The 24,191-nt window shown below is 43.7% G+C and overlaps 1 protein-coding gene across 3 annotated transcripts in view; it reads left to right on the forward strand.

Moving 5' to 3' along the window:
- Window positions 1-2,096: 2,096 nt before the first annotated feature.
- Window positions 2,097-24,191, forward strand: part of ZDHHC9 (zinc finger DHHC-type palmitoyltransferase 9) — a 29,251-nt gene continuing 7,156 nt past the window's right edge. The window contains exons 1-7 of one of the 3 annotated variants that reach the window (XM_046673406.1): window positions 2,098-2,289; window positions 2,636-2,701; window positions 3,857-4,158; window positions 13,786-13,946; window positions 17,926-18,084; window positions 22,846-22,983; window positions 23,892-23,940. In XM_046673406.1, coding sequence (XP_046529362.1) covers window positions 3,992-4,158; window positions 13,786-13,946; window positions 17,926-18,084; window positions 22,846-22,983; window positions 23,892-23,940 — 674 coding nt within the window. In that variant the 5' untranslated portion in view covers window positions 2,098-2,289; window positions 2,636-2,701; window positions 3,857-3,991. Of the gene's footprint in view, window positions 2,290-2,635; window positions 2,702-3,856; window positions 4,159-13,785; window positions 13,947-17,925; window positions 18,085-22,845; window positions 22,984-23,891; window positions 23,941-24,191 lie in introns of all 3 variants that reach the window. The other 2 variants (XM_046673408.1, XM_046673407.1) reach the window with 2 other exon arrangements.

Below are 24,191 nucleotides of genomic sequence, written 5' to 3' on the forward strand. Positions count from 1 at the left end.
CGGTGTTTCTAGTGGTCACTGTGTGACTAACTCCCCTTCAAAGGAGCCAACACTGATTTGATACAGAAAGTCTGGCAGGTTTGTTGAAAAGAGAAGAGAAAAGAAAAGAAAAGAAAAAACAATCTTAGTTTACACTCACAATTTAGTTGTGTGTAGATATTAAGATTTTTAGGGTTATATAAAATGATGTAATTTCATAGAAGGAAGTGCTATGGAATGTTTATCTGTATCAATTTTCCTTATTTTTCTTTTGGTGGTGAGCACACATAATAACAGACCGTGATAAAACAAGCCTGACCTATACAGCCACTTAATCTCAGAGGGAATGTGACCCAGAGCAGGGAGGGGCAGAATTCAGGAATGTGTGGCCGTGACACATAGCTTCCAGAAGTCCCCGGGCTTCACCTGTACCCGAGGTATGGACAAAATATGTTTGGATGCTTCAGAGGTTTGTTTTTGACTGCTCTACAGTCAGGACAATGGCAGCTGGGATGACCATGCTATTCCTAAGGGCATCTGGTGCTTGGGAATCCAGGGGTCTGATGGGGCTGAAGGAAGTTCCTCTCCCTTCCATATCAAATGTGTGCAATACCAGCATCCTCCAGAATTCAAAGGGGAGAATTGGAGGCAATGATGTTGATCACACTCCTTATAAACTGATGATTATAATCAGCATGAGTGCTAAGGAACAATAGAAGCTTTATAAAGACATACGTTCCCCGACAAATTAATTATAATACATCTCTCTCATAAGAGAGTTACCTAGTGTTTTTTAAATCCTTTTAAATTTTTGACTGAAAGGTGCTACGAAATGTCAAATTTAATTATCATTAGGTAGCTTTTTGTTTCATATCATGTGGGACCCAGATACCATAAAGGAGAAATAGTTCTTGACCATGTACGTGGTCCTTCGACTAACACAAAAAAATACCTTGGGAAGAGTTTTGGCTGTCTCTTGTGTATTAATTGCAAATACCCTCGCCCTAGGAAACTTTATTTAAGCTCAGGAAAATAGCTGGCAAACTAGACACTCTCCCCAAAAGTGTGACAGGTAAGGAGAGGTCACCTTCATTTAGCCCTTTCTCATATTTTCCCTTATATTTGGAAGCCGAGAGCCATACGAGTGGAAACAGACCCACTGCCTTTTAAAGTCCGCCATATAATACTAATACTGTGGTTCTCAACGGTATTCCCCACTCACAATCTTTAACTTCTAAAGAATGCGACTCACTCAGGTCAGTAGCAGTGGCTCATTGTGGCAATAACCGCAGAGGGGGGTGACAGAAAGAAAGAATCAACGTGGTTGGTGGGTGGGAATTTTGCCTCGGATCCCTCTCCCCGTTCCCTGCCATTATCATAAGATCTCCAAAGCTTATAGTAATTTACCACCTTTTTCTGGCAATCTTTACTTCATTACCTACCTGAAAGAATTTGGGTCCTGTCAGTATAGAGTTTCTCTAACTTCGTCACTGTCAATTATTTGTTTTCGGCACTGCAAAACGCTTCTATGTTCTTAGGGACAGTCATCCCTTTCAAGTTCCTTTTTATGTTTGTTTTGTTCTGAAAGCCTTAGAGATGCAGGCCAGGATCACTAGGGGGTGGGGGTGTCCCTAACTAGTGAATGGGACTTGCGAGGCAGAGGACTTGTTTCCATGCGGATAAAGAGTAAAATGCCGAGTCGCGGTTGATTCCATGAAAGTAGGGCTGGAGAGGCCCAGGGCGGACCTGGTTTTGGGTGAGCACCCGGATCTGTGAGCCAGTGTTGCTCCAGCGTGTCACTGTCTGTGGGGGGAGGCTGGTCCCCCGTCCCTCCTTGTCCCATTGGCACTACCGTTCACCGCCTTCTCTGCGTAACTATATTAATAGAAGGCGACGCTTCACATATTGGGGCTCGAACCCCAAAGGGAGGTTGGCAGAGGCTTGGCAGGTGGGCACGAAGCCGGGAGATGGGTGGGGGAGGGGGCGGAGGCATAGTCGAGTGGCGTTCGGGGTAGCCAATGGTAGTTCGAGGCAGGGGTGGCAGGGGCGGAGGCACCGAGGCCGATCAGCCAATGGAGGGCGAGCAACTACTGGAACGACCTGGTGACGTGAGGAGCGTTCCATTCGGCCAGCGGTGGGCGGTTGCCACAGCTGGTTTAGGGCCCCGACCATTGGGGGCCCCTGTCAGGAGGAGGCAGCCTCCGGGCTGGGTAGGAGAAGTCGCGGCCACCTCTGACGGCCGACGCGGTCCCCCGGGACAGTCCACTTCCTGCGCTCAGTTCCCGGCCCAGTTCGGTCTCCCGGGTTCAGGTAACAAGGGGTGGGGGTGGGGGTCTCCTGGGCTCGGCCGCCTGCTGGGCTGCCAGCCCCTCCGCTGCACCGGGACGGACGAACGTTGGCACTGCCCTTCTCAACTCGGCAGCTGCCGAGCCCCTGGCCGGGGGTGACTACACGTGGCAGGGCGTGTGTGAGTGTGTACGAGCGTGTGGAGGTGGCGCGCGTCCCGACCTGCCTGGGGCGGTGGTCCGCGGCGTGGCGGAGGCAGGGCGGGTCTCCCGAGGCCGCGCCCGCCGCCTGGCCGGGGACTCGGGCCTCGGGTCCCCGGCTGGTGGGCCGGTCGCTGTTTCTCGACGGATTTTGATCTTTGTTCTCCCAGGCCTGGCTCCCCTTCCTGGTCTGTTCTCCCGCCGGGCTGGTTTATCAGGAGGAGATTGTTTTCCAGGTTAGTTTTACACAAAGGAAGTGTTCTTTGCACCTCTGGTGCCCGCTCCCTTTCCCCAAGCCTTCCACCTTCTCCTTTCCCCACTCATCTCCTGGGCTCTATTTGGACCCTTGCTCCCTCCAGCCCAGTATTGATTTCGACTGGGTTGTTTCTCATCAGTCAGATGGGCTGCAGGCTTCCGCCTCATTCTTGCCAGCGTGGGGCATGTGGTGTCAGTAAATAGAGGCCGCAGCACCACACCTGAGAGGAGGAGAAGGGTGACAGTGGCTGAGAAAGGCTGGGCCTGGGGATTCAGGATGCTTAGTAAAGATGGTACTTATGAAATGTCCCAGAAAGCACCTTTATGACTTTTCTTGACTGCTGCCATCTCCTCCCCCCCCCCCCCTCCACTTCCAGAACCTCTCCTGCTTAATCAGCCTTTCACCTACAGGTCTGTGATGTGGTTTCATTAAGATTCCCACAAATGTTAGGCTCCACCAGCAAGATTGGGTCATTTCTCGGACTCAGGAAATTACAGAGGGTTTGATTAGGGGAATTCTGTTTTGGGTAAATACAACCTGGGCATGCGTACGGAGTGTCCAGAACCTCCTAGCCCTGCCAGAGGAGGACTCGGTCCCTGGTGTGATTCATATTTCATTTGAGAGGCTAATTGAAGAAAGAAGGTGAAGAAGTGGAGGAGGGGAGGGAACGGCTCTTTAAGGACAGAAACTCTACTATTATTTTTAGAGTTCTCTTAATGATGATTACAGAACAGTGTGGTAGAGTGGAAAGCGCCCTGGACTGAAAGTCAGCAGACGTGTTTTCTTGGCTTAGCTTTGTGGCTGGGTAACCCTGGGTAAATTATTTCCTCTCTCTGGTTTTCACTTTGTTTCCAAATGAAGTAATTAGGGCTACTGCCCTTCTAGTTCCGAGGTTCTATGATGATCATTGGAAGCATAGGGGTGTATTTAAGAAGTTATACTAGCCCCCTTGTTTTTTTGAGAACCTTTAACCTTTTCTCCTTTTAGAGTACAAACAGGGATTGGAAGTAAACTTTTCCCACTTCCCCACCCCCACCCCTTCAGGCAGTGCTCCTCGTTCTGCCTCTGGGAAAGGAGGATTGAACTGCATTTTCTTGTTCCTGCCTCATTTTTCTCTTTTTGTGCTTTTTCATAGGGCTAGAAATTGGACTTTTGATGATGTTTGACCCAGCTGCAGCGATAGCAGGCAACGTGATTTCAAAGCTGGGCTCAGCTTCTGTTTCTTCTCTCTTGTAATCACAAAGCCCATTTTGGACCAGGAATTCCAATCATGTCTGTGATGGTGGTGCGAAAGAAGGTGACCCGGAAGTGGGAGAAACTCCCAGGAAGGAACACCTTCTGCTGTGATGGCCGTGTCATGATGGCCCGGCAAAAGGGCATCTTCTATTTGACGCTCTTCCTCATCCTGGGGACGTGTACACTCTTCTTCGCCTTTGAGTGAGTTTCCATTGAGTAGAGTTGCCTGATTACGGTTACTTTGGGTCCAGGGGAAGAACCTTCTTTCTGGGGAGTTTGTGGATGGTCCTTGGATGGCTGTCACTGTCCTCTTGAGCAATGTCTGTAGATCATGCAAACTGAATTCATTGCTTTGTGCTTATAGCAGAGTACGTGCTTCCTAAGAGACCTAAACCTTTGATACCAATTTTATAGCACTGATTTGGGGCTACCCCTGGCACACTTGGGGAATAAAGGAGTTTGTCTTTCTTACTCATCCCCCTTTTCAGTGGTCTCCTTAGGTGCTTAGTGACAGACTGCCTCTTCCCCACCCACCCAGCCTAGGGGCACCCCTCGTGGTCGTAACTCCACCCTACAATACTCATTCTCTTATTCTGGATCCTATTTCCTTAGGGCTCTGCCCTCAGCTAGCTGTTAGATTGAAAAGCCAACTCAATTGGGAACCTGCAGGTTGGTTCCAGCCTTAGCTGTGCCACAAACTAGCTGTGTGCATGGCGCATATGTACTTATTAAATGTGAGTTGCTCTTTCTTTCACTCAAAATCACTCAGCATAAACAACTCTTTATTTTGTGTGTGCCTCAGACCAGCCTTGGACTTCTTTTTTCCTGTGACATAATAGCTCGTACTAGAGCCACTGTTTGAAGTCTGTGTAAGTCACCGCTCTAGGGAGGTGGCCACTTTTGGGTTCTAGGCTACTGCAGCATGTCTACTGGGTGTGTTGAGAATGCTGTACACTCTAGGGATGGGAGCAATGCTAATTGGTTTGGGATTATTATGAGGAGGGCCTTGAGGAGCCAAGAGGTGTGTGTGTGGACTACAAGCCATGCCTGATGGGAACCTACTATAGTTCATGTACTCGAGTGACCTGAAAATGGAGCTCCCGTGCTGGGACGTGGCCATGGGAGGGAGGAGGGGGCTCCTCGGCCAGCCTTTGTGGGTAATTAAAGTGAGCTCTGGTCTCTTGTGGCTCATTTTTGTCCTTCTCTAAGGGCTTCAGGCTTTCCCAGTGCATCAAGAGTGATTTTTCGGGCTGCTTTGCCAGACTTTATCATGGTGGCAGCTGGCTTGAGCAACAGCAGAGGGAAGAGGGGACCCCAGTTTACGACAGGGGTAGGAAAGTAAGGTCACAGGCACTTTTGCTGCTGCTGCCTGCTGACTTTGTGAAGTACTTGGCAAAGTCAGGCAGGTTGATGATGTCTTCTTAGCTGCTTTCCAGTGTGAGTTTCATGCCAGAGTGTGTGTTTGTGTCTGTGTGCTTGTGTGTGCTACGAGTGAGCGTGTGCGGTCAGGCAGGCATACGCGTTAACAGTAAAACATTTTTTCCCCTCTCCTCATCCTTGTCTCCAAATTTTCCTTGCTTTCTTCCTGCCTGTCTTCTTTTTGGAAGTGCGGAGCCGAACTCTGCTCTCTATCATTCTCCCTCTCTTTCCTTCCTCCCCCTGCTGAATCACTTGCTCTTTTTGCTACCCCCCACCCTCCACCTCGGGCTTACATTTTTGTGGTTGGAACCATTCAAAACAGAGATGAAATTTGTTTCCAGGCCCTGGGTGAGCTGGTAATTCTGGGCCCAGAAAACCTCTGGTTTGACTGGCTGGGGGAACTTGAAATTTGGAGCTCTTGGCGTTTGGCCGTTTTTGTACCTGGGAGCCAGACAGAGTCTGATTTGGATCTGTTCCACTGGGCCCCAAGGGCCTCTGAAGAAAACTGCCTGTGGGATGAACCTTATAATTAGCCCAGTTACTGTTCGACAGGGGCAGGTTGAGTTTTCTACCAAGATGACTTTTTTCCCAAGTTATTTCTTGAGCTTTGCCCTCAGATATGAAGGGTGAAGTTGTTTGCAAACTGCCTGGAGTTCCAGTTATCTGTGCAATAGAGTAAATATTTTTGAGGGTAGGACTCGGGGAGGGTGAAAGGAGAGGGGGAGGGGGGAAGGAAGTAAATGTGCTAGCTGAGGAGTGGAATGGAGAAGTATAAATCTGACCGAAGGGGAGAGGACCCTGGCGATGAATCCTTTTTACTGAGAATGGTGGAATCTATGTTTGTGAATGTGCGTGCGTGTGTGTGTGTGTGTGTGTGTGTGTGTGTGTGTGTGTGAGTGATATATAGACACACAGATAGTCTAGGTGGTGGCTGCCTTGTGCCTAGCCAATGACAGGCTGTCCGAAGGACACCAGCATGCCTCTGAGGAGTGAAGTCTCTTTCTGGTCTATCTCTTTTGGAAGTATATAATTTACTGCCAACCGCACAGTGGTGGGTCGGGTGTGGGGGACAGAATATGGGCTTCCTTGTTGGTATTAGAACTAGGAAGATCTCAAGAAATCAGCTGATCTAGCCCCCTGCCTTCAGGCAGGTGAGAGGCTCTGAACCCCCAATGATAAAGGGCTATCTATTTTCATCCTCAGATTGTCCAGGAGCATAGACTCCGCATCCTCTGGCTGCTGCATTTTTGCCCTGGGGAAGAGAGTCTAGATCTTGAGGCACGTCTGGTCCTGCCCTTTAGTTACAGGGTCCTGCTTGCACAGGTGCTTAGGAACAAGCGCGAGTTGATTTATAGCTGCTCGTGGCACAGCCCTGGGTTGGCCAGATGGCGTGAGAAATCTGGTCAGGCCTGTGGGTGCCCCTTGATGGAACGCATGCAGTGTTAGTAGTGCCAGTGAACATCTCTTTATTTTTGGATTTTGCCTCTACACGTTTAGACTTCTCAAAAGAGGGACCTGTAATTTTCAGTGGACAGACAGTAGGTTGAATACATAAAATGAAAAAACGTTGTCCATCCAGGAGCTAGTTAGCTCTGTATTGTTAGAAGTGTTTCCAAAGAGGCTGGGTGGCCGTGTCAGGGCTGCTGTCACAGTGGATTCCTGCCCGGGATGGGAAATTGGGCTAGATTATCACTAAGCCTCTTGCAACTCCAAGAGTCTGAAATTCTGTATAACTCTTGTGTCTGTCTGGAAGATTCAATTAAACACAGAAAAGGAGAGGATAGAAGATTACCAGTAGGTAGCTGTATTTAAATGTATTTATGCATTTAAATGTAATTATATCTATGATAAATACATTTGAATTTAAAAGCAGAGTGAGAATTGTACAGTGCTAAAAAAAACGGATTTCCTAATTTATTCTTAGGGTGAGATGTTTAGGAAATGTGAGTGTGTATGCCAGTTTCAGCTTTGAGCACTTGAACCATTCTTAGTCCTTTCTGCTCAAACCCTGTCCAGCTTGTGTGATGAAAACATAGCTACCTTGGCAGGGAATGTCCAGACACTGTAGCAGAATGACACTGACAACCTGCGAGCTGTCCAGCTACTGAAAGGCTATTGTGGTATTTAGTTAAACTCAACTTCCTGATCAAGCTTGGGAAAAGGACCAAGTGCACTGTCTTCTGGAATTGGCTTCCTAGCTGTCTCTTTTAACTTTGTGACCAGATCACTAGTGGGGTCAAGGTCCCCAGACTTCTCTTGTGGCGAGAATGACTGTGTACCTCTTGACCCCTGAATTAGAAGCAGTTTGGTGCTGTGATCAGCAGTTTGCCGTGTGAGGCGTATGCCTCACTGTGCTGTCTATAGAGGAAATCGTCTCCAGGCACTACAGACCCTGGTGAACTGACCCTCATGGGTGCTTTTGATGTACAGAGGAGTCATTGAGTTGGATGAGCTGAAGAAAGCTTTGTACTGCTTAGTAATTGTCCCACTTCTAGCCTATCCAAATTCTACCTCTCTTTCAAGTCCCTTCTTGGATCTTCTTTCATGAAATTTCTGCAGTCATAGGACTAATTGTACATATCACTCATTTAACACATAGTCATATGACATTTCTTATATTTCTGAATTCTATGGTTCTTACACCTTGAGCTCTTTCAATGGCAAGGACTATCTCCTACGTCTGTGTGGCCCCCGCAGTGCCCTCCGCAAGGCCTTACATAGAGTAGGTGATCAATAAATGTTGCTGAATTAATACATTCTGGATGCACTTAAAATGTGAGATGATAGTCTTGACTCACAGAATCATAGAATGGTAGAGCTGGAGACTATCGCCATCCTTTTGCAGGTGTGGAAACCAGGCCCAGAGAAGTGAGGTTACTTCATCAGGATCGGTTGGCCAGCTAGTGCCTCCATATGATACTACCTTTCATCTCATTGTTACCTTTTGAATATGGAATCCTGAAGACATTCAGATTACTAAAGCAGTGCGTAGTGCTGAATGCTAGACTAGCATATTCTGGGTTCTTGCTAGCTAGTGTTTGTATTACCTACTGGCGTCTAGGTTATTTGGGCCTCCCCACTTCATGCTACTAGGAAACAAAGGCGTATTTGTGAAAAACTGATGGCATTCCGCTAGCCTTGCGGGAACAGGGAAGCCCATCTCTAAACGTGAACCTAGAAAGTAAGCTGTGTGAGTTATGAGGGATCATTGCCTCTGTGGTCACTCCTACTCCCTGCTGCCAGGATGAGGACACTCAGAAAAACATTAAGCAGTGTGTGCTCCCTACCTTGTTACTCTGTGGGTGGTCCTGATGAAAGGGGCACCCTGTGGACAGATGAAAGAGAAAAGGCACTCTGACAACACAAGGTTACCAGATTTGAGGAGACACAGGGCTATCTAGACCAAAGGCAAACTGTGACATGGCAGAAAATCCGTGGCTATAGTGACCAGGTCCAGGTTCCTGAAGTTCCGTAAGTGAGATTGGGAAGAGGAACAAGTGACTTTATCGTGATCTCTAACCAAGAGAGCATTCTCCGGAGAATTGCTCTGTGGAGGTTCAGCCTTGTGCTTTATCCAGCCCGAGATTCTGTCTGTGACTTGGCCAACCAAATGACAGTTTTAGAAAGGCATAGTTGCCTCTTTATCAATCTGTTACAGTGCTTAGCTAAGCTCAGCTTCCTGATAAAGCACGTTCACCGGAGGAGGGTTGGGTTATGTCCTGAACAGTGTGCTTTCCTTTAACAATTCTTTTACGATTCTGTCATTCAGAATTTATCTGTATATTTTCAGCCTCTACTACCTTTTGTGGTAATGAATTTCATGCTGTCAATCTCCACTGACTGCATCCCCTTTCTTTTGAGAATGAGTCTTAATTGAGGGTAGTGATCTTCTATTTTGGGAAAAGCAAGCACAACAAGCAGGGATGTCCCCCAGCATGCTGACATCAGTTGAGATGTTTATCGAGGGAGAGAAGAGACTTCCTAAATCTTCCTCCTCAGAGATGCCAGAGCTGGTATTGTGTTTAAGAACAAAAGAGGCACCTTATGCTTCTCACAATAGCAAGAAGCTGGTGAATTCAGGGTAATTAGGGGGATGATTCTTGAATGGAACAATGAGAAGGCAAGAACCTTGTGATGATGAGTAGATAAGGCCAGTTAATGGAGGGCCTTGGAATATTGGCCTGTGGAGTTTGAGGCCTCCTATAGTAGGCAGCAGGGAATTGTTCTAAGTTCTTGAGCAGGGGTATGTTATAGTTGAAATTTGTTATATGTTATAATTGGAATGTGAAATTTGTTATTGTAACTGATATTTGGCAACTACTTCGCAGGTTTGCTGGATAGAGATTTTTGTCCCTCCTCTGTGAGAGGATGGCTCATCACCTCGGCGTTGAAAATGTTCCTCTTTGGTTAATTTTCTCTTTTGCTACTGAAGCAAAACAGGGTTGTGCATTTTCCTCTGACCTTCACATAGCAATAAATCTGGAGGCTGATTTTAAATTATGATATTAGTGTCCAAAGAAACCTTTTCTCTCTCAGCAGTCTCTGAGTGTTATCAGAAGAACCTTGAACCAGTCTTGTGGGTGGTTCTACAGGTTTACTGTGCTCTAGAGGTAGGTAGTATGTAAGAGGACAGACAACCATCCATATCAGGGAGGACTTATAGCAAAGGCTTATTTCTGTTATGTGGGACCAAGGGGCATTGTGGAACTCTAGTCCTTTGGCCCTTCCTGCTGTTCCAAGCATAGCTCTTCTTTAAAGCCACCCTTAATGGCCGCTATGGGAGCAGTTTCAAGCAGCCACCAGCTTCCCAAGAGAGCTCTTCTCTGACCACTTACAGCCCTCGGAGTCTGAATCACCATCCTAATACTTGATTATTGGGCTTATCTTTCTTTAGCTGTTTCATATGTATGTTTTGTTTTCCCCAACAAAATTAACTCCAATATCTCTGGTTCTTCCTTTGTTAGACCCATAAATACTTGTTGGCTGATTAATTGCACTTATGAAAGAATAACAACAAAAAGCATAGCAAGAAAGCTGTTAGGGAGTATTGTTTAGAACACAAAGCCACACTGCCAGTCCGTGAAGCATAGCCCTGCCATGGAATCTGTCTGAGTCCTTCCCAGGTCCACTCATGAGTCTCTTTTGAGTTTTTTCATGTGAATTGAAGTCTGTGTCATTATCATTGTCCCTCCAATGAACTAGCATGCTAGGGATGGGGGATGGGACATGACACACCAGCCCAGCCTGGCACTGCTGGTTACTGCTGGTCAGTACCACCATGTGGCCCATGGGACATGTGGGAGTCCTATCGTCTAGCCCAGCTATGGAAGCCTGAGGCCAGTCAAGAGGTTGGTAGAGGGTGGCTTAAAATGATGGTCTCTCTTCACGTGGCAGAAATGAGGACGTAGTGGGGACATGGTGGCATTTATAAAATTCACAAGGAAGAAAAGCAATTTCTAACCCCCTGGAAGGGAGAAGGCGTCTTGGTACTTGAAAGACAAAGGAAAGTTCTGTTACCTTGTGTTTGTGGATGACAGATCCAGTCTTTCACTAAGACAAATTGGTGATGTTCGAGGATGTACTCCTGACTTTTGAGGTTGATATTGGAACTAACGCCAAATCTTCATATCGTTTATTCCTGTCAGAGACAGATCTCTAGCTTCCTGCAATTATGGGACTATCCTAGGGGGGTATTTTTGATCGTAATTAAAGACAGACGTGATGGATTGTGGTTCACAACACTCTTAGCTGTTGGCTTTCTAAGTTTCCTCTTACTTGGAGTAGAAAGGCCTGCTGGTCCCACATCTGCCTTCCCAGACACACCCACTCACTAGTGACAACTGGCTGCCAGTAGCCTCGTCTCTGGAGAAGAAAACAATGGGCCTGTTGTGTAGTTGTTGACATACAGAGTGGATTGTTTTAGCAGGTGCAGAAGATAGTCTGTGTGGAGACTACAGAGACCTTTATCCTTGATGGCGTAGTGTAATTCAAATCTAAGTTGCTCTTTGTCCAGTCAACAAGCAGGTGTTGAAATGGGATTTGTTTAAGATCCGGTCCTTCTGTACATGAGAGTAACGTTAATTTGTGTGTGTGTGTGTGAGAGTGTGTGGTTGTTCTAATCTCTCTCTATCTTTTCCCTGTAATAAAACAGTTTAAATTCCCATTGGTGGCCAATCAGATAGCTCTGATTTTTCTAAGCCTTTTGATTGGAGACTGTACACCCAGGGCAGTTTGAGTTCTGGAGATATCAATTCATTGTTTTCAAGAGAGATCTTAGAGATGGGCAGTGGCTGGGGAGATGGCTGTTTTCTGTTAGCGTGGTAATTTTACTTAGCTTGTTCTTGAAATGGAGCCTTGTGTTTCTCCTCTGTCCTTTGGGTCCCTGATAAGTGGAGGTGACTTTCGCTTCTGAATTCACTTCTTGATTCTCTGTACCAGTGAAGGAGAACAATGGGAAAGGGGGACAATCAAGCTAGTGAAGTGCAAGGACCTTAATTACCCTGAAATCTGTTAGCCAGATCCTTCAGTTCTCCAAATTTTCCCCCCCTTGGCTTTTAAGAGAAAGAAGTAGATCATACGAAAGCAAGCTAAGACCAAAGATGTTTAAAACAAGCAGACAAGCAAACAAAAAGCCACAGAAATCATTTTTCAAGTTCACTACATATGTTCACCTCCATGACAAACCTTTTAGCCTGATACTACTGCTGGTTCGCACCTGTCGTGTGGTTATACGTGGGGCGGGGAGGCTGGGGAGGGTCTCGTGGGGATTGTTCCAAAACTGCAGCTATTGTACAACCCAGGGTTAAATGTTTGCTCCGAGTGGACAGCAGCTTGCTTAATCCCCATGCCGACGAGGTAAGCCTTTTTCCTTTGCTTTCCTTTCCTCCGCTCCCCCTCTGGTCCTTGCTCATCCATGTATAGTCTGCCTCCAAGAGATCTCCGTGTTGAAGGGGAAAATGTGCCTCAGGAGGAGAATAAAGATAGGTCCGTGATAACTGTCATCTCACATTCCCATTTCTTTGGTTTGAAATTCAGTTCAATTCAACAAGAATTTGTTGAAAACTTCTTTGTTCCCATACTTGTATTAGGCTCTGGGAGATTTAGAACCATGATGATAATGTTGATAGCTGACATTTACTTAGCGTTTACTGTGTGTCAAGTGCAGTTCTAAGCACTTTATTTATATTCATGCATTTCATCCACACAGTGACCCCATGAAGTACTATTATCCTCATTTCACGGATAAGGAAACTGAAGTTGACTAAGGCACCCAGCTAGGAACTGGTGGAGCCAGAATTCAAACCCAAGCACTCCCACTCCACAAAGACAGGGTTCTTGCTCTTCTGAAGTCCGGTAGGGGGAGATGAGGTCAAGATAGTGAAATCACCTGGGAAAGAATACAAGGTTCTGGCAGTGAGGACAACAGGGGTAGAGAAGAGAGATTACTGCAGCTTAGGATAGGCCTTTTGGAGGAGGCAAGACCTCTTTAAATCCCAGATTCTTTGTCTATCAAATGGGTATAACAGATTCTACTTCATAGATTTCGTGTGAGAACTGGATGAGATAATGCGTATAAAGAGCTTAGTGCAGTGCCTGGCATTTGGTGAGCGCTCAGTGAATTGTGGTTGCGATGGTGACAATGATGGCATTGGTGTCTCCGGGACCTGAAAGATGAGTAGAGCTGGGATCTCCAGAGAGGAAGAGGAATGGCCTTCCAGGTGAATTATGAGGAAAGTGGGGGAGCAAGCATGATGTTTGGGAAGGAGTGCTAGAGTGATACAGTTTTCTTATTCCCTTGCTTACGGTCACTAGTCACCTGCTAGCTGAGCTCACTGAGGAGGGAAGAGGAATGCATGTTGCAGAGTCAGCTGGCAGCCCTGAAGCTTTTCACTGGCCTTGAAGCACGCTGGCCATAGCTTCTGTCTGACACTGGGATCCTGCTTCTTGATTGGTCCTCATCTTTTCTTCCTCCTTCTTGAGCTCAGGCCTGATGCCAGATGAGTGGGTATGAAAAGCTCTTGACATTCCCAGAGTGAGAGCAACCTGTGGTGCTTACAAGTCCAGTCTCGGTTGCTTCCCTGACCTTAACAGGTATGAGCCTTTCCTGAGGCACAGAGGAAATGTGGCTTCCAGCAGGCTGACAGGAGGGAGTGGGCTTGGGGTAGGGGAGGTCCCTTGAGACTGTCTTCTGTAGATTATATGTGGCATCAATCAATTAAGTATTAGTTGAGCTCCTACTATATACAGAACCATATGTTAGTTTTGGGTAGTTCAAGAGAAGTAAAAGCATGGTCCCTGCCCTGGAGGTACTGCTGATTTTGTTGTGGAGACCAGATTGACACATGGGTAACAATTTGGGGTCAATGTAGGGTAGGTATTACTAAATGTTCAATTGCCTGCTTGCTTCAGATGCCGCTACCTGGCTGTCCAGCTATCTCCTGCCATCCCTGTGTTTGCTGCCATGCTCTTCCTTTTCTCCATGGCTACACTGTTGAGGACCAGCTTCAGTGACCCTGGAGTGATCCCTCGGGCCCTACCAGATGAAGCAGCTTTCATAGAAATGGAGATAGGTAAGTTTTCCAACCAGTTGGCGAGACTCCGTGCAGTGGGTGGCTTTAATCAGTAAGAGACTAGAATCATGAGAATAATTGCAGATGAAGAATCACTTCTAGCCTTTTCCCTCTGAGATCCTGAATCTGGGGTCATGACCACTCTGTCAGTTTGGTATGGCAGGTGTAGCAAGACTCGAAAGTCATATGCGTCATTCCTCCGTGTGTTGGGTTGCATTTCAGGAGGGATTTGTTACCAAGGTCCTGATGAAAGCTGTAACTTTCTCTTCATAAAAATATTTTTATATGCATGCACATACATACAATTTTGAATGTGATTTCAGGGATTCATAGATCTTATGAAACATACTCATGGGCCCCTGAGCAAGAATTCCTGCTTTAGGGGAATACACAATGTGAGGGGGGACAGCTGTGGTGCCAGGAACCATTGAGAATTCTAGGAATGGTGAAGGAAGCAGGTACAGGTTCATGACAGTGCAGTCTGCAGCTCGGGGTAGGACTCTTTGGGACAGAGGTAGAGTGCTACACTACCCAGGAGCCAGGGTGGCTTCATGGATTGAAGCAGAACATCCCAGGACTGGAGGAGGGGGTATCCTGGGGGCTTGCACTGGCAAAGAAGGCTATGATGCCAGTATTTGCAGGGTCTGGGAGCCCACCAGACCCAACAGCAGTGCCTGCCTAAACTGTTCTCGAGTCCTGCACCCCAGTAGCTTGAGTCAGCCTTCAACCAGATAGAGTGGAAGAGAGGGACCCAGGACTTGTAACCCTCAAAGCTGGCCCAGTGGAACACCAATCTGTGGTTAGCCTTTAGTTCTTTTAGGGTGTTTTTTTGTTTTTTAGATTTTAATATTACTTTAATTAAAAACACACAAACCTATTGGGGTTCTAATAGGTGTTACATTTATATATTATTTTTGAGAGAATTTACATTTTTATAATAACATCTGCCTATCTAAGAAAATAGTATGTCTTTCTATATTTTCAGATTAAATTTTATGCCCCTTAATAAAATTTTTATAGTTGTCTTTATCTAGTTTCCATACTTCTCATATTGAATTTATTCCTAATGTTTATATGCATGCTATCATCAATGAAATGTTTTCTCCCATTTCTACTTGATTTCCTTTTTTCCTCCAGTTTTATTGAGATGTAATTGACATATAACATTGTGTAAGTTTAAGGTGTACAATGTGTCGATTTGATACTCTTTTAGGGTGCTTTAAAAGCTTCCAAGCTTTTGTATTTCTTTTGTTCGTTTTAGCTGTGTCTCTCCAGCTTCTCAGTGAATTTCTTTTTCAAAAATTCTGGCCTGTTATAGTTGAGCTAAGGGGACATAGGTTTGTACACATCTGGGCTCAAACTACTTAGGGATGAGGTGAGGGTGGGAATGGTGGGAAGAAAGCAGAGGTGAGGTGTGTTGGCGCAGCTAGAATTCAGGGGAGACCTGGGGTAGTTAGGAGCAAGATAGGGAGGGAGAGTTGTGAGTGCCGCGTTTGCTCCATCTGGGTCATTCTTTTATTTATCATTCCCTTTCCATTCACATATGGGGAAACTGATGGTCAAGGCAGTGCCTTGACTTGTCTTTTGCATCTAACAGCCGGTTGTTAGCAAGGTTAGCTCTGTTTTGCCAAATCACTGGGCCTGGGGCCCAGGCTTGAGCTGTCACGTTGTGACCTCTGCATTTAGCATGTTTCTTTCAATAGAAGAGTGCCTTCTTGAGTTCGTATGTTTGTTTATGTTAGCAAGTTTTTGTCAATTTGCATTCAGCCCTGTACTGGGTATGCTGTGAGTGGGGGCTGGGCGGGGTGGAGGGAAGAAGACCTGTGATTCCCTTGCATCCTAGCGCCTCATGGGGAGGATGAACCATGAACTCTGTCTCCCGGATGCCCTCATGGAATGCATGTGCAAAGAAATATTAAGGTGGCATTTGGTATTTATATCATACTCTAATGAATAGCTATCCCCATCCTCTTAAGCCTTGTGACACACTGTTATTGTTTGATTTCACAGCATCCACCCCACTCGGCAAAAAAAGGAAAAAAGTTCCATATGGCAGATATTTTTAAAGTCAAAGTGAATTGAAAAAATATTCTGTTTTTAGAATTATCCTGCACAACGAGGGTGCAACGAGACAGGCACTCTTCTATGCTGCAGATGAGCGGGCGTGCAAGTTGATACGATCTGTATGGGAAGCAGTTTGACAATAAGTAATATGGGCTGGAGGGGTTCATACCCTTTGACTCAGTAATTCCACTTCTCTCAGGGTTTAGCTAAAGGGAATAAGCAAAGATTTATACAAATTACTGTAGAAGGATTTTTAGTGCATCATTTTTTCTTTTTCCTTTTTAATATGGGCCAGCTATTTTAATGCCAGCAACTTCATATATTACTGCTCAAACTTCAACATGCTTTTCTTCTTTCTTTCTGTTTTGGAAATTAATTTAACACATGACTATATTCTTGAGGAAGGGAGGAGGGCATGGGGATTGGGGTGGCGATCAAAAGAGTTTAAGCTTTATCTGTAATATTTTGAGTTTTTGCATGCAGCATTGTTTAAATAGTAAAAAACATAGGCAACTTAAATGCCACCAATATGGAATGATTGAATAAATTAAAATACATGCATATGATGGAATATTATATTGCCAATACTGATGTTTTCAGAAAAAAATTGACAACTGTGGAAGAATATTCACCATATAATGTTAAGTGGAAAATACAGGATACAAAATTGTACTTATAATATGACCTCAAATTTTAAAAAATCATGAATGTTTGTTTATCTGTCAAGAGGCGATAGAAAGAAATGCACCAAAATGCATGAATATCCCTAAGTTGAGAGATTGTCAGTGATTTTTACTTTTTCTTATTTATGTTTCCTGTTTCTTTCCAAATTTTTTACAATAAGCGTATACTACTCTTATTTTTAAATAATTGTTTTTCTGATTATAAGTATTACAAATCTTTTTTCATGCATATATTTTATTTTTGCAAGATAATATCCTTTTATACATGTTGCTTTTTAGCATGCCTTTTTATTTTGCAGTATATTTTGAATATTTTCCTGTGTTGTCAGTTGCTCGTCTGCATCATTTTAAGTGGTCACATAATATTCCATCCCGTGCATGCATCATAATTTACTTTAATCAACCTCCTATTGTGACATTGAGGTTACTTTCAGTTTTTCACTGTTAAAAGAGACTCTATGACAAATATCCTTGGGTCAACATCTTTTGTACATCTCTTTGTAATTTTTTTTTTGATGAGGAAGATCGTGACTGAGCTAACATCTGTGGCAATCTTCCTCTATTTTTTTTTATGTGGGACATCATCACCACAACATGGCTTGATGAGCAATGTGTAGGTCCACGCCCAGGATCTGAATGTGTGAACCCCTGGCCACCGAAGTGGCCACTACACAAGCTAAACCACTACACCACTGGGCTGGCCCTATCTCTTTATAATTTTGATAAGTTCCTAGAAGTAGAATTGCTGGGTCAAAAAATACACACATTTAAGATTTTGGTAGCCACTACCATATTGCCTTCTGTAATGTATAAAAATACCTTTTCATCCCTGCCAACACTGACTATTCTTGTTCTGTTTAATATTCGTTGATATAGTAGGTGGACATGGTGTCTTTGTGTCAGTTTTTATTTCTTCGATTATTAGTGAAGTTGGATGTTTTCATATGTTTTTTAGCCATTTTTATTTTTTCTTTTATGAATGTTTTTCTTTGTAATCAGCCCCCAAACTTGAAGAAACATTTTTTCACATGTACACAAAAGAATTGCATGGCACTCAGTAGAGTTTTGGGGGGACACTCTGATGTTGAGAATCTAGTCTGGAAATGCTAGTCTGGAGAAGACAGTGGGCCTAGGGCACCTTTGATTACTCCCATTGCTTTTGGAGAGGTGGTGAGACTCTTGAGCTCAAATAATGGCTGATGGGGATATTAACTGTCTCTACTGATCTACAGAAGCTACCAATGGTGCCGTGCCCCAGGGCCAGCGACCACCCCCTCGTATCAAGAATTTCCAGATAAACAACCAGATTGTGAAGCTAAAATACTGTTATACATGCAAGATCTTCCGGCCTCCCCGGGCCTCCCATTGCAGCATCTGTGACAACTGTGTGGGTGAGTAAAACCAAAGGGACTTTGCCTGAGGGAAAGGCTGAGTTGAAGAGGAGAGGCAGGGGGATTTTTCTCTGGAAAAATCAGTAGGAGTGGGACGATAACTTTAGATAGAAAACAAGCTAGATTTAGTTACAAAAGGAAAGGGAAAAAGCTTCCAAACAACTGTAAATTAGCTGTACTTCTGTAGATCAAATCTTAATTTAAATATCGTCTAGGCTAAAATGGAAAACATAACAGCTTTTTGGTAAATGGAGACATAAACTTTACCTGTTTCTCAAATCTGGACTTTGCTCTACTGGACCCCTTCCACAGGGAGAGGAGAGCCTAGTCCACTGGAGGGCAGCAGCGGGGAAGGGAGGGCTGTGTAAGAAGTTGTGTTCCCAGAAGAGAGTCGCTAGCATTTATTGAGTTCCTACTATATGCTAGGCACTGTGCTAAGTACTTTCCCTTTCTCTCATTTAAGACTCATAAGAACCCCGTATGACAGGTATCGTCCCCATTTTACAGATGAGGAAATAGGTGAAGCACCTTTGTGTAGGTTCATATAATTAGGATGAGATGAAGCTGGAACAGATCTGATTCCAGAACCCTCATTGCCTCTTCTGCTGTTGCTGGTGCCGCAAGGGGGGCAGGTGTATGTGTGCATAATACATGGGTCTGTGCTTCTATCGGCGTATATGTGGCTTAGTTGTAATCACTGCCTAGTGTGTGCTGAACCCTGGGAAAGATAAGAGACAGGCAGTAAATATGTCTGTCGATAGGCATATGTGTGCAACTCCTTACGTTATCAGTGGGCTTACTTCCAGCTTTCTTTATATATGCCATGGAGCCTGAGTACACTGCTTTCCTCTTATTAGCCAATTCTTTAGGCAAAGGTTGGGAAGATAGATCTTACTTTATATGGTAAGAAGCTATATGTAGATAGAATTTCTATAAATTGAAACTCATTTTAAATGGGCCAGGAAACTTGATTTTTTAAGAAGGTCTGATGTAAAGGTTTTCATAAAGAATCCCCGCTCCTTAGTAATATTCTTAAATATAAATAACTCACACAAATTGATTTTAAGAAAAGAAGCACTAACTTTCCAGTAGAAGTATGCACAGCAGATAAAATAGGAAATGCAATTAGTTAGTTAGCATGAAAGAAATATTTATCTCTACTAAAAATCAAAGAAATAAAAATTAGAACAAGATCTTTTTTAATCTAGAAAATGAGCAAGGAAAGCCTGATAATACTTAGTCCTACACAGCTGGTAGGAGGGTAAATTGGAACAAACTTTTGGGAAGGTAACCTAGCAGGATTCATAAAAGCCCTAAAGCATGTCTACCGTTTGATGCCAGTGATGCCGTTTCTAGAAATCTGCCCCAAGAAAATAATCAGGGATGTGGTAAAAAGATTTATGTATGGAAATATTTATCCTAGGATTATTATAATAATGAAAAATAAGAAAGAGCCTGATTGTCCACCAGTAGATAAGTGGTCAAAAAAGTTGTGGGACATTCATACAATAGACTTTTATGGGAAAAGTTCATTCCAGGAAGCTAAATGAAATGAAACAGAAGATAGGCTATATTTACATATAGTGTGATCTCAGTTACACGTTTAAAACAATGTAAGTATGTATAGAGAAATATGCAAGGAAATACTCCAGAACGTTTATAGTTGGTTATCTATAGGTTGTGGGTTTATGAGTGATTTTGTTCCTTTCATTTAAAAAATTTTTTTCAAGTTTTCTACAATGAGCATGTATTACTTGTATTACCAGAAAGAAGTGTGATTTAAAATACAGTAAAAATGTATCTGTATAAATCTGCATTTTCTGATGTTTTTACGTGGCACATTTGCTTAAAGTAAGGCTATATTTATGATTCTTGATCCAGACATTAACCACTTGGACATCTCATTCTTCTCTACATCTTCCTTCCCTTTTATAAAAAGATATATTGTAGCCCTTTGATGAGGAGATATACCATTCTCACAGCCTTATTTTTTGACCAGTACACACCAATATTTTTTGACAGTACAGCTCAGTGTTCTTCAAAAATGATATATTCTTCGTGTTTTTGGTTCATTTCACGTGTTCATTATAGAAAATATGGGAAGTACAAAGAGTGTAAATAAAATTTAATCCCAAACTCACTCTCCATTTTACTGTATTTCCTTTCAATCTCTCTCTTGTTTGTGAAATTCAATCACACATGACAGAGTTTTTAGTCCTGCCTTTGCTGCTTAACATTATATCCTGGGCCTTTTTCTACGTCTTTAATAAATGTTTTTTTAATGACTCCATAATCCATCATATGGCTATATTCTAGTTTATTTAGGCAGTCTCCTGTCATTAGATATTATTCATTATTACATTTCATTCATTATTATAACACTGCAATCAAAATTATTAAATTTAAGGATGTGGCAAAACTGGAACCTTCGTACATTTCTGGTTTGAGTGTAAAATGGTGCAGCCACTGTGGAAAACAGTTTGGTGGTTCCTCAAAAAGTTAAACGTAGAATTATCATATGACCCAGCAATTCCACTCGTGGCTATATCCCTGTATTAATTAGCCTGCTAGGGCTGCCATAACAAAACACCGCAGACTGGGGGGCTTAAATAACAGACATTTATTCTCTCGCAGTTCTGGAGATTAGAAGTCCAACATGAAGGTGCCCCAGGGTTGATTTCTGGTGAGGCCTCTCTCTCTGGCTTGCAGGTGGCCATCTTCTTGCTATGTCTTCACATGTTTTTTTCTCTGTGCCTGTGCACTCCGGGTGTCTCATCCTCTTCTTGTAAGGATACCAGTCTTATTGGATTAGGGCCCCACCCTTATGACATCATTCAACCTTAGTTCCCTCCTTAGGGGCCCTGTCTCCAAATACAGTCACATTGGAAGTTAGGGCTTCAATATACGAATTTTTTTTGGGGGGGTGGGGCACAATTCTGCCCATAATAATACCAAAAAAAATTGAAAACAAAGACTCAAACATACTTGTACGTCAGTGTTCATAGCAGCATTGTTCACAATAGCCAAGAAATGGAAACAATCCAGTGTCCATCAACAGATGAATGGATAAACAAATGTGGTATATCCATACGATGGAATGTTACTCAATCGTAAGGAGGAAGGAAGTGCTGCTGCATGCTACAACATGGGTAAACCTTGAAAACATGATGCTAAGTGAAGGAAGCTAGACACAAAATGACCAATATGGTATGATTCCACTTATATGAAATATCTAGAATAGGCAAATTCATAGAGATAGAAAGAAGATTCGAGGTTAGCGGGGGTTGGGGAAGGGGAAAATGGAGAGTTACTGTTTAATGGGTACAGAGTTTCTGTTTGGGGGAAATGAAAGTTTGTGGAAATAGGTAGTGGTGGTGGTTGCACGACATTGGTTGCCACTGAATTGTACACTTCAAAATGGTTAAAATGGCAAATTGTATGTTATATGTATTTTACGACAATAAACAGTAAAACGTTACTGAACTTAAATTTGTCACATCTCTATTTCCTTATGAGAAATTACTGAAAATAGATTTGTTCTGCCAAAGGAGTGTGAGCATTATAAAGGCTTTTGATACATACTGCCAAATTGCTTTCCAGAAAAGTTCTCTCAATTTATGCTCCCACAAACAGTATATTAGAGGGGCCCTTTTACCCTGTTCTCACTAGTATTGGATATTTTTTGTATTCTTATTTTGATAGGCAAAAAAGTGTCATATTGTTGTACTGGTATTGCACTGAATCATTAGTAAATCTGAAAACAATTAAATATATGTTTATATGATATTTATTGACTGCCTATTTTTGCCTTTTGGCTATTTTCTTGAAGGACTATTTGTATTTTGTTATTGATTTGTAAGGACTTCTCATATACTAAGGTACAAAATTTGCATTCCCATTGTTTTTTTTGGTCCTCTTTAATTTTCTTTATAGTAATTTTTAACATATATAAAATATGTTTTAAAGTTTATGGAGTCAAATATGTTTTTCCTTGTCATCTGTGTTTTCTTCCATTACTTTTATGCTTAGAAAGTCCTTCTCCATAAATATTCATCTATTCTTTATAATTATTTTATGGTCTCACTTTGTTTTTACATTGAACTCTTTAATTCATCTGGAATTAATTTTGATAAATAGTGCGAGGGGAAAAAAATTAACCTTATTTTCTGCCCAATAGCCAATTGTCTCAGAGTTGCTTATAGAATAGTGACTTCCTTTCACCACTGATTTTGTAATGCTGCCTTTGTTAGACAGTAAATTCTCATACATTCCAGAGTCTGTTTCTGAGTGCTTTCCATTCCATTGAGCTGTGCCACACCGTTTTAAGTATCGGAGTTCTATAATTTTTTACTAACTGGAGGTTAAGAAAAACCACACTACTCATTTTTCAAAATTTCTTTGGCTATTTTCATCTCTTTGTTCTTCCTGAATGTTGTAGGCCCACCTACTAAGATTTTTCTTTGGAAAAGCAAGGTCATTGCTGTTCACTGGCTGTGAGACAGATCACGTCACTTCTTGGTATCTCAGTTTCCTCATCTGTAAAACGGGGAAGAGAATATCTTCTTTTGCCCAACTTCCAGGGTGATTGTGAGGATCAAATGAGATGGCTACGAAATCTTTGTGAAAAAGTGAAAAATAGAAAGCACGTGTTTTACAATGGAAATAGGTGGCGATCCCGGGTCTTTGACTTAGGCATTGCGTGGATGGCGGCTGCGCTTCGTTTTGGAGGCTTTGGCACTGGACTCTCTCTCTCTCCCGCAGAGCGCTTCGACCATCACTGCCCCTGGGTGGGCAATTGTGTTGGGAAGAGGAACTACCGCTACTTCTACCTCTTCATCCTTTCTCTGTCCCTCCTCACGATCTATGTGTTCGCCTTCAACATTGTCTATGTGGCCCTCAGTGAGTATGCAGGGCAGTGTCTGCTGTTGGAGTGGGGGTTGGGATAGGAGAAGACTTGAGGACAGCTTAGGGGAGTGGTTGGGTGTCCTGGTGGGACTTTACCATTCAAAAGAACCTTAGAAACAGTTAGAAATGAGCACTACTATCTGCTCATGAGGAGGCTCCAGACCTCAGCTCACGCCAATCAGTATTCACCACCTTGTTGGCCTTCTCACTGGCCCTCTGCTGGGGATGGGGCCATAATTACTGGTCTGTACCCAGAGTAGTAGGCATTTCTGAGGTGATCCCAAAAGTTGGGGATGTATTTTGCTGTATGCATCCTCTCGTATTCCTTGGGAGACCTTCTCTGTGCCAGGTGGTAGAAGGTTACACTAGAGAAATTCCTTTTAGTAGCTCATGGTTTACTTTGGGAGATAGAAAATATACACCTTCATGTGTGCACGTGCACACACACATACATCAGCCTACGGGCAGATGGGATGTGGAGTTGAAGGAGTGGTCTCGATCATGACAGCTTCCTGGGAAGAGATGAGTTCTCAGCTGGATTTTGAAGAAGGGAGGGACACGGATTGGTGAGGAGAGAGGATTTTTCTTGGGTATTTTTTATTTCCTTTGTCTGTGAATGACTATGAACCGTGTCCGTAGTTGAGGGCTAAGAAAAAGGGAAGGGAGCCGGATGCTTGGCTTCTGCCCAACTCTCTAGTCCAGTGCTGGGTCCTGCACTGCAAATGTGAGCCCTTTAGTCGGGAGACTGCCAGCTTGCAGTTGAGTCCCCTGCCTGCCTGAGGGTTTATCTTTTGCCACCTTGTAACGAGGGGTAGAGAGGGAAAGAAGTGAGTAGGTAAAGGATAAGTGTGCATTTTTTACTAAAGTCACTAATTTTTTCTTTACTCCTCCCAATTTCACAGAATCCTTGAAAATTGGCTTCCTGGAGACGTTGAAAGAAACTCCTGGAACATATCCTCCCCTGGCAGTACGTCCCTGTGAAGCCCTCTTTAACTACTTTCCAGCGTGCTTTCTCTCTGCAGTTCTCCCACCGTCTCAGTTTTCAGACATCAGAGAGTGCCAAATTCTAAAATAAAGAAATGTGATCTTAGTGGTAGCAAGTAGAGTGGAAGATGGCCAGGGCTTCAGGGGAGGTCTTTCCCTCACCCCCTTGCCTACTGCCTCCCTCCCACGTCAGTCTGATCCCAGGCTCAGCCCGCCTC

Source organism: Equus quagga, chromosome 10 (assembly GCF_021613505.1).
Source record: "Equus quagga isolate Etosha38 chromosome 10, UCLA_HA_Equagga_1.0, whole genome shotgun sequence".
NCBI classification, from domain to species: domain Eukaryota; kingdom Metazoa; phylum Chordata; class Mammalia; order Perissodactyla; family Equidae; genus Equus; species Equus quagga.